Raw genomic sequence first — 14,347 nt, 5'->3', positions numbered from 1 at the left:
CCTTGGTTGCTCTCTAATCCTAAAACTCCACTTTCCCTCCTTAACCTTAAAGCCCCTGATTACTCAATATACCTGAAATACTATTCTTGTCTCTAAACTTGAACTCTCTTCCTACTCCCTAACCCTACAACTGCCCACCACTCTCAAATCCTAAACGCGCCTACCACTCACTAACCCTAAAAAGCCCCTGCCACTCCTTCATCCTAAACTTCCTCTGCTGCTCCCTAACTCCACATTTTCCTCTTGCTCCCTAACCCTAAAACATCCACCCGTTCCCTAAACCTAATTACCCATCCAGATAGCTGCCTGAGTCCCCTAGCTACACTCCTATCCCTTCTCACTTCTTCCTCACAGCTGCTGCACTTACCATGCCTGTACTCAACTAATGTGTTTGGGCAAGATGCGACAGCACCACTAGGACTTGGGAACTTGCAGCTGATCCCTTCATTTAGATGGAAAATACTGAAACACTCTGGATGTCTGACATTCAATTTAAAAAGTCTTTGCTGCAGATGTGACAGAAAACTTCACTCAAACAAAATTCAGTGGTATCTTAGTTTCTATATCTGTTCTAGTGCCATTATTGCTCTCTGACTCTTAACATAAGATATGATAAGCTCAAAACCTAACAGAGATGATTATGGCCTCTGAGCTGCAACAAAGCTTTATTAGACTATCACATTTAGAGAGCCATCTGGTAAGCTTAGAAGATGACAAGTAAACTATTTTCCTAAAATATCATTTATATATGATATAATTCATATTAAAATGAGTAGAAAGTCACAATAACCATATCACAAAATTAGTTGTCTGGTGCTGACACATTCATCTATATAGCAGGCACAGCTGTTAAAGAAAGAAAAGCAAAAAAATGTGGTATTTATGACAATGAAAATGCCTGCTTGATGTAAATAATTTATTTCAATTTTTGAAGCCATTTCTTAAGTTGTCTTTTCAGAGTAAAGGCTTTTTTTGCTGTTTGGTTCTTTGACTGCTCTGTGCTGAGTACTCAAAAAATGTAAAATGTATGATCTCCATCAAAAATTGCAACATACAAATCTGGGTGCATGTTCATCATAAAACTGGAACAACACTTGATACAAAAAGTAGAAGTTGTAATGTATTATTTAGAACAGTTAACCAAACATGCTGCTAATACAAATATCATTCTAACAACTGTCACAATCAAAAATTTTAATGTGGGTACACTGAGAAGACATATATACAAATTATCATCAGATTCTACACAATGTTGTGTAGTATAGTAATAAAATATTTAATATAATTTCATTATTATTAATATTATCTGAAGGGCTGTAAATGCATTGGCATTCTTCTTGTAACCACCTGAAATGTATGAAATCATTTTGAGAAGACTGTATCATGGCTTCTCTATAATGGATCACAAAACACATAGCCGTTAATCCAGCTAGTTTCTTTGGAGCAGAGACAGTAGCTGAGTCACAGTACATAAAGCCTTTTTTTACAGATGACTGTAACAAAGCAGCAGGTATTGGCACAGTAACCAAAATGCTCAATTAAAAAATTAATTTAAATAACTGAATTACAAAAAGCAAATTTAAAGTTCAAAGTCCAGAATTACATCATTTTGCATTTGTAGACTCAACTTAGGCATTTCGATGTCCAAGAACAACAGAGTCCGGTTCTGGTGCAAGTACCTCATCACTTTCTTCTGATGGACAGAGCTCTGGATGAACAAACTCTGGTTTCTGACTGTGTAAGAGGTGAGCATCCAGCATCTCCAGGAGCAAATCATAAAGGGGAACCACATTTTTACACTTCATGCTGTATAGGTGTTCCATGCCTTTGTTACTAGAAACAGAAACAAAGCAAAGTAAAAGGCAAATTGCATTAAACACTTCAGTGATGAAGAAGGTTCTTTAGAAATTGTGCACAGATTATGATACACATTTATGTCTGCTTATGAAAAATGAAAACATCCATTATGATTATATCAAATGCACTAAAGGAAAAGTCAAGCAAATGAAGCAAGAAATCATATGGGAGATGCTACAAAGAAATAAGCATAGGAAAGAAGACCCGGATGAAGATCATTATAAACAGGGAGAAAAAGCACAGCTGTCAGCATAAAATTATCAACTGAAATGCAAAATGGCAGGCTGACTCAAAAGGGAACCTTACCAAAGGAAAACAAAAGCTGCTAAACATAAACATAATCAAGTCATGCCATGTCTGCTAAACTTAGATCTGTTTTTCTTTTTGAATAATACATATCCAAACGAAGATACAGATCATGTAAATATAAAGTTTATTAACACTGTGAGGCTTTTGACACCAAAGAATGTGAACCGAGTAGTTTTGCTTCAGTCGGTATCGTATAATCAATACAAAAGTATGTTGTGTAATTCATTTTTTTAGAATATAATTACTTAAAAACTAAGAAATTGAATAATAAGTAAACAGTGGTAGAAGCAAACAGCACTAAAAACTGACTGTATTTATTTTTTCCTATTAAGGATAAATACATGATTTAGGCTTAATAACTTTCAATCAGGAATTCTCATGTTGTAAAAACTAAATGAAAACTCCAGCCAAGCAAGAAGTTCCAGTGAGTGACCTCCCAAACTTCTTGTATCAGAGGTACATGGGATATATGCAAATTAGGTGTTTCAGCTATATGGCAATTCTGAATGCCGATAACTTATTTATTTTTAAGTAATTTCAATGGACAATTTCAGGCCAATAAAGCCAAACCCCAGTAGCTGTGGATATGTTTATTCCAGCCTTGTTATGGCCATATCAGCACAGCACAAGCAAAGTATTTGACTCAGCTTAAGAAACACAGGGCCGCTATACTCAGCTGAGTCCATTACCATTAGGGTGACTATAAAATATCACAACTAACAAACTAAAACAAAGAGTGAGACAGTCACAAAGAAAACAAATCAGTAAAAACTAAATGAAAACTCCAGCCAAGCTAGAACTTCCACTGAGTGACCTCTCAAACCTCTTGTATCAGAGGCACAGGGGATATATCCAAATAACCCTTATGAACATCAGGTGTTTCACCTATATGGTGATTCTGAATGCCCACAACTTATTTATTTTTAAGTCATTTCAATGGACAATTTCTTCAGGGCAATAAAGCCAAACCCCACTAGCTGTGGATATGCATATTTCGGCCTTGTTATGACCCCATCAACTGTGGCTGGAGTTTTCATTTAGTTTATATATGTGCGTGTGTGTGTGTTTGACAGCAGCAACCTGAAATATATGCCGGTGGCTATTTTCCATCAGTTCTATTTTATGTTGCACCTTCCTTTAATAAAACAGACATTCTCCTCATTGCAGAATGTGATGCATTTTCATTTACTCTGTTTTTTCAAATAAACTTCATTGCAACCCCTCTGACATGATATCTCTGCCCTCACTCTATGACATCTCTCTCTACACACACACACACACACACACACACACACACACACACACACACACACACACACACACACACACACACACACACACACGTGCGCTGCAAGATCATACCAACTCAGAGTAGGATATAATACCAACTCTTGCCCCTGCTTCCTAAGGTGCCATATGCCAGGCACTCTTATTTTGTTTAGGCCATCATTTGTTATGCCATCCACTTCCACTGAAGGATCCTTTTATAAAACAGGTGAAGCTGTCTGTAACTCTGTCTCCTCAGACATTAGAACTCATCTTACTCCCTAGATCTGTTTAGACTGCTTAACCACCAAAAAGAAGCTCAATATAGGTGTTTATGAGAACAAAGCTAACTACACTACTGTCTCACTCAGTATTACATCTCTTTCAGTCATCTCTACTCTTTGCCCTTAACCTGTCACCTATGCACCCTTTTAACATCATCTTGTTTCACACCATCACATGTTCTACCAATTTCTTGTCTTTCTTTCCTTTATTACGTAACCTTTCTCAACCTTCTCTCATTTTTTATTTCACCTTTTATTGAAACCATTCTCATGGCTTTATTTTTGCATTACGACTTTCCTTTTGTAAGCTTGTACTTTCTCAGACAGTTTGCTGTACTTTCAGAAAGTACTATTATGTGTTACATAATCTGTGCATTTTTGTTTGTGTAGTCATACACAGTCAATTATATGTGTATAGTGATCCAAACTATGCAGAAATCCTGGATTTAAACCTGCACACTCTATTACGTCTTCTACCATCTTTGATGGGACTAGCCCATTTATTTATTTAGCTGATGGAGAAAAAAATAAATAAACCCAAGTCAGATCAGGAAAGAAATAAAGAAAGTAGGAGATTTAGATTCAAAGTTTAAGATGTAGTCTGGCTCTTCGAGGCTCACTGTACAGCTAGAGTTTACTTCCTGTGAAATTTCCATCCTTTTATCTAATCATCATTATACATTTTTGTTCTCTGATTCCATGCCATCCTCTAATCATTCCACACAACATCTTCAAATGGATGTTAGAGGGATCATATTTTTTTTTCATTAACTGCTATCTGAACATGTACACAGTGTAATCTTTGAGTGATTAGAAAGCACAAAATGTGGTAGGGATGTTTTTGAATACACACAGTGTACACTTAGTGTAGTTGTTATTGAATCTGGCCCTTTCATTTATATCCTTTTATCCCCTGTGTATCTTATCTTGCTTAATATAAAAACATCTTGCATACAAGATTTGACCTGTGCAGCAAGAATGTGGATGCTCCTGAAATTGGCCAACAAAGATTTTGGCAGAATTCTGTTCTGAAAACTAAATGCAAAATGTCTTTTAGCCATTGGACTGGAGAAAATTTGTTCCAAATATTTTGAAAAGTAAACATTCTACCCGACACTAACATGTTCATAGGAAAGGCTGGCAAATATCTAACAGAGTGAAGGCAGGGGAAGTGGGTTGAAACCCTCTGAACAGAAATAGCTGTCCTTAACATTCACTGCAAACACAGTTTTGTGAATTCTTCTGCTTCTTGGTTTGTACTCGTTAGAGGGCCTTGAGCTCTTACTAGACACTGTAGGATACATGATATGAAACTCTTCTGTAATAATTAGTAAACTTGTAGTCTTTCCCAGCAATACAGAAGAAAAAGAAGTGAAGATATTACACATCAACTCATATACAATGGTGGAGGTTTCAAGACTAAATTCAACATAACCAGAAACAAGAAGGTCTCCAATTTTGCCTACAACATTTTCAGGATAAGGCTGTTCTGTCAGCCTTGAACTTCTTTTCTTCCTCTCAAAGGCAAGTCTAGATTTCATGGAAAAGAATGCAGTAGGATACACATCTTTAGACATTTGTTGATTTAACCTTTCACTACTATCCATAATCTTCATTATCAAAGAATCAGAACATTCTAACGCAGTCTCTTGGATTAGGATAGCCTGATAACAGACTGTACACTCTAATGATAATAATAATAATAATAATAATAATAATAATAATAATAATAATAATAATAATGTGCTAGTGGCCAATGTACGGAACAGATGAATATTTTTAGCAGACATTATGCAACTTAGACATCATTAACAGCAAGGGTGTAGCCAGGCATATTCTTAGTACTCTACAGAGTACATTTTTTCTGATCATCATTTACAAACATTGGGACTGTATCAACTGATATTATGCCTGTAACATTCTAACCTAATACCTCTTACAATATGTATGTAGCTTGCTTAACCTAGGAAATTACAAGTCTAAAGATAATCTCTCTAAATAGTTTTTGAATGAGCAGATGAAATATTACATACAGTAAGTGCTAGGGGGTAACTGCCTGAGTGATCTAACCATTTTTAATTTTAGGTTGGTTGGGGGTAGCAATAAGCATTTGTGAATACAAAATGCAGTTCACTGTCTATGCCTCTTATTAGCAGAAAGAGAAATATCCAACAACCATCTGTTTTGTCCCTCATTGACTGTACTTCAATCTTATCAAGGTTGCGGAGTGGGAGTTGAAGCACTGCTTGCATTTTTAGACCTAGTATAATACATACCAATACCCTTAAAATCCCAAGACAATATCATCAGTTATGTAAACATACATTTTCTGGCAACTTTCTGCCTTCTTTTTAAGAGAGGATTTCATACCAAGAATACAGAAGGTCATTGTAAGACAGACATAGCATACTGACAAAACAATTTCACTTTAGAAATGTGAACAACTTTTCATACAAGATACAGTCATCATTTTACTTAAAAATAATAAAGTAGAGCTTTTCTGGAAGCATTAAAAAATTGCTTCCTTCTAAAATAGTATCAAAAAATATTCAAATTTAACAACAGCTGTGGAATTGCAGGAATGTAAAAAAGTTGTTTTTTCTATGCTTGGAATGAAGCAGGCTTTGTAAAAATGGCTTTACCTGACACATCATTTTAGCAAATTTCTGATAATAAAATTCCATGAGGAAAATACAAATATGGTTCATGGAATAATAGACAGGTTACACAATATGCAGCATGCATTTACACTGGAATCCGTAACACATAGACTGGTGTTGGCCAGAAGAGACTTGCAGTATTTTATGGAGCTTAAATTCAGTGAGCCCAAATGCACAGCAGAAGATAGTCAAATAAATACATAAAAATATTCAAGTGAAATAGGGTAGGAAATAAGGCCCCGATGATATACAAATGTATGCCAGATCAACCAAGTCATGATTCATAGCCATATTTGAAGGAAATGACTATAAAAGAGCAAAGCAAGCAAAACATTTGAAAGTTGCAGATAGCAAGAATGCTTAATGCCACAGTAGTGGTCATGCAGTAGCATACAGTTATTTTTAGATCTGTCGGTTCCCACTGGTATGTGTGAGGTAGTGCTGCGGCAATATAGAAGTTACTGTCAGCATAACTTCACTGCTCAAAAGATCCCTGATCAAGAGCTAATCGGGATATTATACAGTTCTTATTTGACATCTGTCACCCACATATGCAGTCTGTAAGAATGTGTGACCTTCTCATACCTGTAGAGACAATGGTATGAATAACTCTTTCTAGGCTAGCTATGGGAACATTTCAAAGACAAAGTAGGGATAGGATGGATATTATACAGACCTCCACCTCCAGAATACTCAAGAGATTCGTCAACATAATGCTCTTAAATGTGGACAACCACATATGATTTTACAGTATATCACAGAAGAGAGAGTTAATACCATGTGTGTCTTCCCTGATATTACTTACCTGCCTGAAGTACTAGATGTTATAGATTCCTCATTTGTAGCAATAAAGTTCTCACCTCACCCACAGTCTCAACGTATTGTGAACAGGAAGGGATATCATTATATGAACTGTCAGGCACTGTTTGACAAGTGTAGGACCATAAATCAAGCGTCCCCACAGTACACAGGCAGTTCATATGATTCACATACATGGCATACAGCTCACCTATACCATCATTTCCTGTATAGTGAAATTTCACTGTGCCATCTAGTCAGTCTAACATTAAAATATATGGCTACATTCATTGTGTGTGCAAATGTATTACCCCCCCCATCTGTTACGATGTGTTGCAGGTGGCATTGGATATCTACTGGAGGCCTGACGTATTGCACTCATACAGTACTCAAAGACCATGGCCAAACACCAGTGTAACACTACACACACATAAATGTGTGCGCACATACAAACATACGCCCCATTAAAACTGTATGGTATGTGTCTGGCCTACTCAAAGCCCATTTCTGCTACTTCAAGATGTTTAGATGTTCACTCCAGTACTACCCTGCCGCAGTCTGCAGGATATCCCTTGCATGCACCATCAACAACAGTTTAGAAGACAGGCTATGCAGATTCAAGATACTGTTATGGCAGAGACACACACACACACACACACACACACACACACACACACACACACACACACACACACACACACACACACACACGTTACTTGCAGAGAAGCAGCATCATTGTCTTCATCATCATCATCATCCAGTAAGAATGTGGTAGAAGAGCAGTGGTCAGCAGCTACACAACTGGTACAGTACATGGCACTGCAGGTGAAGCAGCAACATCTAGTTCAGACTTCTGGGCCTTGATGCACACACAGTTACATGTATATTCTCACAATAAACATAATGCATGCACTGTGCTGGGCATTGCATGATTGAGCCATACTGTACATTAGAAATTCCCACATTTACCACTCATGATCAAGGGTGGAGTTGATCATAGTCTCCATCATATGCATCATTGGCTCAAGTCACAATGACACATTTATGCACTTATATTGGTTAATATTATATTTCACAGGAGGCAGAATTGGGAGTCTTGAAGGAAGGGTTACACAGTGTCACACATTATTTCCTCCTGCAATGGGGTGGGGTGCAGAAATTGGAGCCCTGAGGTGAGGGTTATATAGTGTCATGAATACTTGCCTCTTGCAGTGGGCTGGAGGTGCCACTACGTGACTGTGACATGCAGCAACTAAGCTGGTTTGTTGCATATGTACTTGGGATCAATCCTGACATTGATGACTTGTGACTGTGGAACTGTGACCTGGTACATGTCTCAGAACAGATGAGGACTGTATAACCTGACATGGTCCCCCTAAACATCCACCCACTTGTATACACCCTACCTCAGTCTTGGATAAGACAATAAATGTTGGCAGCAATGGTGACACTGGCTGTCATATGCATGGAGGTTGTGTGAGAAGTGATGTGTGCCACCATAGACCCCATAAAATCAATGTGGACCATGTCCGTGTTGTCATAAACTCTACACAACACAAAAACAGTAATATTCTGGAATGGATTACAGTGGATTGTCCCTGGATGATCTCGCATCACCTCTGCTAACTGATTCTGAAAGCCAAATGCATGTCAGAGGTCAACATGAGATGTTGGCAGCCTTGAAAAGCTGCAAAATGGAAGGTTTATCTGTCTCACATGCAATGTACAAACTTGGTGACATAAGAGTTGGGGGATCATTTCAGGTGGCTGGAGTCACAGGGGACTCCTTTCCCAGTGTGGACGGTGAGCACTCAGACAGTGCAGCTTCAGGTACTTTAGTAGGTGAGCTCATACCTTCAGCCTACAATTTGGTAGATGCCCAACCAGAATGAAGATCAGCACTGTCACTGTATCATCGGACTGTGACTCACGTATATGTCTCCTCATCACAATTTGTCCCTGTACATGTGCCACCATCAGCCTGTTGTCCTGCCCTCGGGTATCCTTGTAACAGCAGTCCACATTGTGAATATACAACAAAAGACATAGTGGAGTAGGCATGAGTACCTGGGCCAAAACCATACTCTTGTGGCATGGATGATAAAAGTGACCATGCAGGATGTACCATACAATCTCAACTTACCTCTGCTGCCATACTGAAATGAATGGGTATGTGAATTTCCTATAACAAAGCATAGATAAAGTACAGTTGTGACACCATAAATGTAGATGATCGAGCGTATTCACTGTTGCAGTCATTACATTTGGGTAATCTGCTGGCAGGTTGCCCTCATTTGGCCTGATTAACAAAGTCTTGGGTCCTGCATCGGTTGCTGTCTCTTCTTCCATGATGTCAGGTTGTCAGGAGTATAAAACATGCAGCCGACTTGTGTAGAAAATGTAATGACTGCAACAGTGAAATACGAAGAACATCATATGTTTTGGTTAGCCTGAAGTCCATATGTGTAGTGCTAAAGGATGTAAATCTGCTGAATGTGGTATTAACTTGGTGCATCATTCACAAAGACACATGGAGGTCCTTCAAACTATTTTCACTCCTTCAGGGTAATTCCAGGACAATTGTTTCCCTGCAAGGACACCAATAAATCTTTTGGCTATGTCAGCCAGCTCTGCCTAAATGTCCTCCATACCCAACCTTTCAGCTGCTACAGAATATGCCTTTGGCTTGGTGTGACATACAGCATGTCAGTAATACTTATACAACAATGCTCTAATGTGTGAGTGTAAGCTTCCATGGTATTTATCTCAATGACCACTAACAGCCATCTCTGGTCTTGCAAATGTTGGTCAATGTCCTTTCTCTCTCTCTCTCCAACAGTCGTCATCTGTGTGTCTTAGGTGCCTGTAGCAGGACATTATTTTTGCAAGGGTGAAATTGTCCTGCCTGTGCTGTCCCCCTTGTAACCTGGTTATAATAGAATATCATAACAGACACAGCTATAGTGGTGTGTCATAATACAGGAATAAAGAACGAAGGCAACTCCCAGCAAAAAGACCAATAACCAGAAAAACAGCAGCTCTGGGAATAAAACGAAAGGAGTTGACTGTATCAGTCCAATTTGGTGTACGAAGTCAAGCATAAAAACAGATCCAAAGCCAGGAAATGTAAATCACATAAACGCCTTTTATTCTACTAGTACGTTTTCGTCCTTCCACACAAAGTGACTTCATCAGATGTAACAAAAAACACACTCCCTTAACATCCATTTATATACCTATTTACATTAATTACTTAATTAAAACCATCATTTATTCAAATAAATTAGTTTAAAAACAACCTATCAAATCTCAACATTCATGAATATTTAATCAGAGGCTTTCTTCTAACCTAAAAGTCATACAAAACTATTAATGCCCTTTCACAAAAACATATTGCAACCAAGAATAGATTATATGGACATTATCAAAAGTCATGTTTGTTGTAAAACAATTCTGTAGTAATAATAAAAACATTTCTAAATAAAATTATGATGTTTTCTTATGAAAAAATTAAAAATAGAGTTAATCATTCAAAATGAAGGGTATAATGCAAATGCTCATATTTCATATATTAATAAAATTATTACATTAAATGTTATACTTCATAATTTTGCTGATCTTAATTTCAGTAGTGGCATGATGGAAATAAATTCATTTAGGCCAGGGTGATTGGTGGCGTTTAAATTTAATTGCCACCAAAGTTCTCGAAATTCAATTCTCTCTTCCCATGGCCCTCCTCTACCATCTACTTTAACCTGTTCTAACACTATGAAAAAGAATTTAGCATCAATACAAGTAGTTGAGTGTTTATAAAGTGCGCTAGTGTCTTTCTTAATAGAGATGTCATAATAGTGCTCGTAAATCCTCCTTTTTAGCTTTCTTTCTGTTTTGCCTATATAGAAGGATTTACAAACTATGCACCAAGCCAAGTAAACTAGTCCTTTAGACTCACAATTGTGGTATTCATTGCTACCTAGCCATTTATTCCTGCTTTCCAAGTAGAATTTTTCTACATTCATAATATACTGGCATTGGTTGCACCTACCACATTTGTAGGTCCCAAACTTATTCCTATTAGGTTTAGTGGGTTTATTTTCCAGAAGTAATCTTAAGTTCCTGGAGTTTTTGAATGTTATTTTTTGTGAACCTCTAGGTATTTTTTCAATGTCTGTAATGGACGTAAAATGTTCCCATTCCTTAAGAAACTTTTTCTTTATTATGTTATTAAGTCCGTTATACTCTAATATTAAGGTTTTCTCAAAACCAGTAACATTATTTTCCTTTTTTGTAAATTTAGTTCTTTCTAAATGGGTAGTATTTATAATAGGTTTAAATCTATCACTTCTACCCTTAACTACTTCTTCCCTTATTTCCCTAATAAGTTTATGGGGGTATCCCCTTTCCAGAAACAAAAGGACTAATATATATATATATAGATTAATATATACAATTCCAGTAAAACCACACCAGACAGCTACCACATGAAGAAACAAAACCACCAGGGGATCCCACAGTCAGAGATACTATGTGGAGAGGAACAGAGTGGGATAGGGAAGAGAGAACTCAAAGACTTAGGGAACCACCCACAAGACAGGTGGAACTGCAAGATGAGCAATGCAAATTTAAGATCCGGAACCATGCAACAAAACTCCTCACTCCTCGGGAGAATGACTTATCCCTTACAGTAGAAGTAATTTAATTAACACTGTTATAGATTTTAAACTATGTCAGAAAGCTCAACTTACAAGAAGTTTTTAAATGTCAGACAAAAGAACAATATGGATGTTCAGAGTAATGTAAGATTAGTCATGTGGAAATTACTCAGCAACTTTTGCCCCCCCCCCCCCCATCCATCCCACACCAACAGCCTTCTAGAGCAAGTGTGGAGCAGACATCTAGAAGACCCTCAGTAAACTTTCCAAAAAGAAATTTTACAATTTATCCAAAGAACAGATCAGGGCTTTAAGAAACCTAAGCAATGACAAGAATAGAATAGCCAAGAAGGCTGATAAGGGTGGGGGAATTATGGTCAATTATGTTAACAGGATTAAAAGCAGACACAGCAATGAAAAGTACTATAACAAAAAGGACTTAGGCATAGTGCAAATGGCTTACAATAATATCCATGAGGACCTTAGAAGGGTGCATGAAGATGGTCTGTTAAATGCAACGTTGTTTGAACTTTTTTTTACCATAGCCAACCAGAAGATCCCCAATTTTTTGGAATCCCAAAGCCACATAAGAATATAGCTGTCCATCTCATATAGATCTGTTGTGGCCAGTGGTGGGTTGATAACAGAATCCATCTCAATATTCCTTGAAGTTCAGATCAAATCAATTGCAGAAAGAAATAAATCCTTTATATTAGACACTTTGGATTTCCTCAAAAAGACTAAATGTATGCCCATCAGTGACAGAACTATCTTGGTAACCACAGATGTAGAAGCATTGTGTACTGTGCTTCCACATCAGTACTACATGCAGGCCATCACTGAATAATATCTGAAAGACAGGTCACCTTCCCTGGCGAGACTGAGATCCCGTGCAAGTTTTTGGGCATCCTCCTCAGTAACATCTATTTCACTTTCCATGGAAAGTTCTACATAAAAATCACTGGCCTAGTCATGGGGTGCAGCCATGGCACCCAGCTTAACTAATGTAGCACTTTTGAAATGGGAGGAGTATACAGTGTTCCAAAGTAGGTTCATGGATTCCATCAAATGTTATCTATACTTTATAGATGACATTTGTATCACATGGGAAGGAGAAGAATCCACCTTGAAAGATTTTTTTGACTTGATTAATCAGTCCACTAACTTCCTAAAATTCAAATGTGACTACAGCAAAAGAAATTATCTTTCTGGACCTCATCATAACTAAAGATTTGGAGAAGGGTACTCTAACAATCTCTTTAGGAAACCCACTCATGTAAACATGCTGCAACACAACAGCAGCACTCACCCTCAGATCACAAATAAGAATGTTTAGAAATCCCAGGGAATGAGGATTGTGAGAGTTCCAAAAGAATTAAAAGACTTTCCCACCAATCTAATGAACTTACAAAGAGATTTTCTTGTCAGGGGCTACAGGGAAAAATTCTTCACAACATTCTGGAGGCAATTAGAACTCTGAAGCAACAGAATGAACCAAGCCTAAATGAGCTCCCAGGTAGGGCTACTAGTGAGTTTCAACACAGATATAATGTCAGAAATTATGAAAAGAGAAAAAAGAGCATGGCTTTAATATTCACCACTGACTACAAAGATATCCATAAAGCAATTACAGGCAACTGCATAATCATTTCTTAGAACAAACAGCTGAAAAATACTTGAACTTGGGCACTCTTTTGTGTTTAGAAGTGCAAAGAATGTGAGAGATTGTGTCGAGAAAAGGGAAAACAGGGGGACCTTCAAATGTGGACCACTCTACTGCACCTTTTGTGAATATCTGAGTAAGTTTGACCATTTCTATTCCCTCAACTCCAAGACTTACTGGAGTTACAAGCAGTATGATTGTAACACTCAGTTTGCCATATACAGGGCCCAATGTGTCTCTTGCAGAAGTTTCTATGTGGACAAAACTATTAAACTAAAGGTCAGAATGTCCCACCATTTTTTCAGACATAAGACTTAAAGTGCTCAAAAATCCACTGGTGAAGCACTACTTGGAAAACCCTGGACACGAAAGATTCCGCTTTCATGTACTGGATTAACTAGAGATGGGGCCTCTTGTAGGCAACAGGAGATGCTATCATAGAGAAGATGGAGCTCCACCGGATCATAAAACTAAATGCTTGCAAACCACACAGACTCAATACTTCCAATACTTGCATTTCTATCAAAAGTGTTTTAATACTAAACCACAGTCTGTGTTACTGAAAACAAGATTAATTGATTTGGAAATCTAAAAAAATGTCTGATCAAAAAGGTGGACACCTAAGTACTTACTGTTAAACTGATTTCTCAAATGGATCTAAAGAAGCCATATGGCAAATGCATTTTTTAAATGTTAAAATGTTAATAGGATCATAGGATGTTACTAGGCTATTGACCCTGAGGCCCTTGCAAGCCTAGCCAAGAATTTAGCCCATGTTCCAACAAGTCAGCACCCTATGTTAGAGAATCCTTGGTATCTAGGACAGGACAGTTACACATGGTTCTGTTTAAACAAGGA

The 14,347-nt window shown here is 37.5% G+C and overlaps 1 protein-coding gene across 3 annotated transcripts in view; it reads right to left on the bottom strand.

Moving 5' to 3' along the window:
- Positions 1-902: 902 nt before the first annotated feature.
- Positions 903-14,347, bottom strand: part of ESR2 (estrogen receptor 2) — a 2,041,892-nt gene continuing 2,028,447 nt past the window's right edge. For all 3 annotated transcript variants that reach the window (XM_044074389.1, XM_044074391.1, XM_044074390.1), the window contains one exon: positions 903-1,833. In XM_044074389.1, coding sequence (XP_043930324.1) covers positions 1,629-1,833 — 205 coding nt within the window. In that variant the 3' untranslated portion in view covers positions 903-1,628. The remainder of the gene's footprint in view (positions 1,834-14,347) is intronic.

This window comes from Protopterus annectens, chromosome 6.part0 (genome assembly GCF_019279795.1).
Source record: "Protopterus annectens isolate FY-2018-M chromosome 6.part0, PAN1.0, whole genome shotgun sequence".
In the NCBI taxonomy this organism is placed as follows: Eukaryota; Metazoa; Chordata; order Ceratodontiformes; family Protopteridae; genus Protopterus; species Protopterus annectens.
The sequence above is the reverse complement of the archived record's forward strand: the minus strand, read 5'-3'. Positions and strand labels throughout refer to the sequence as shown.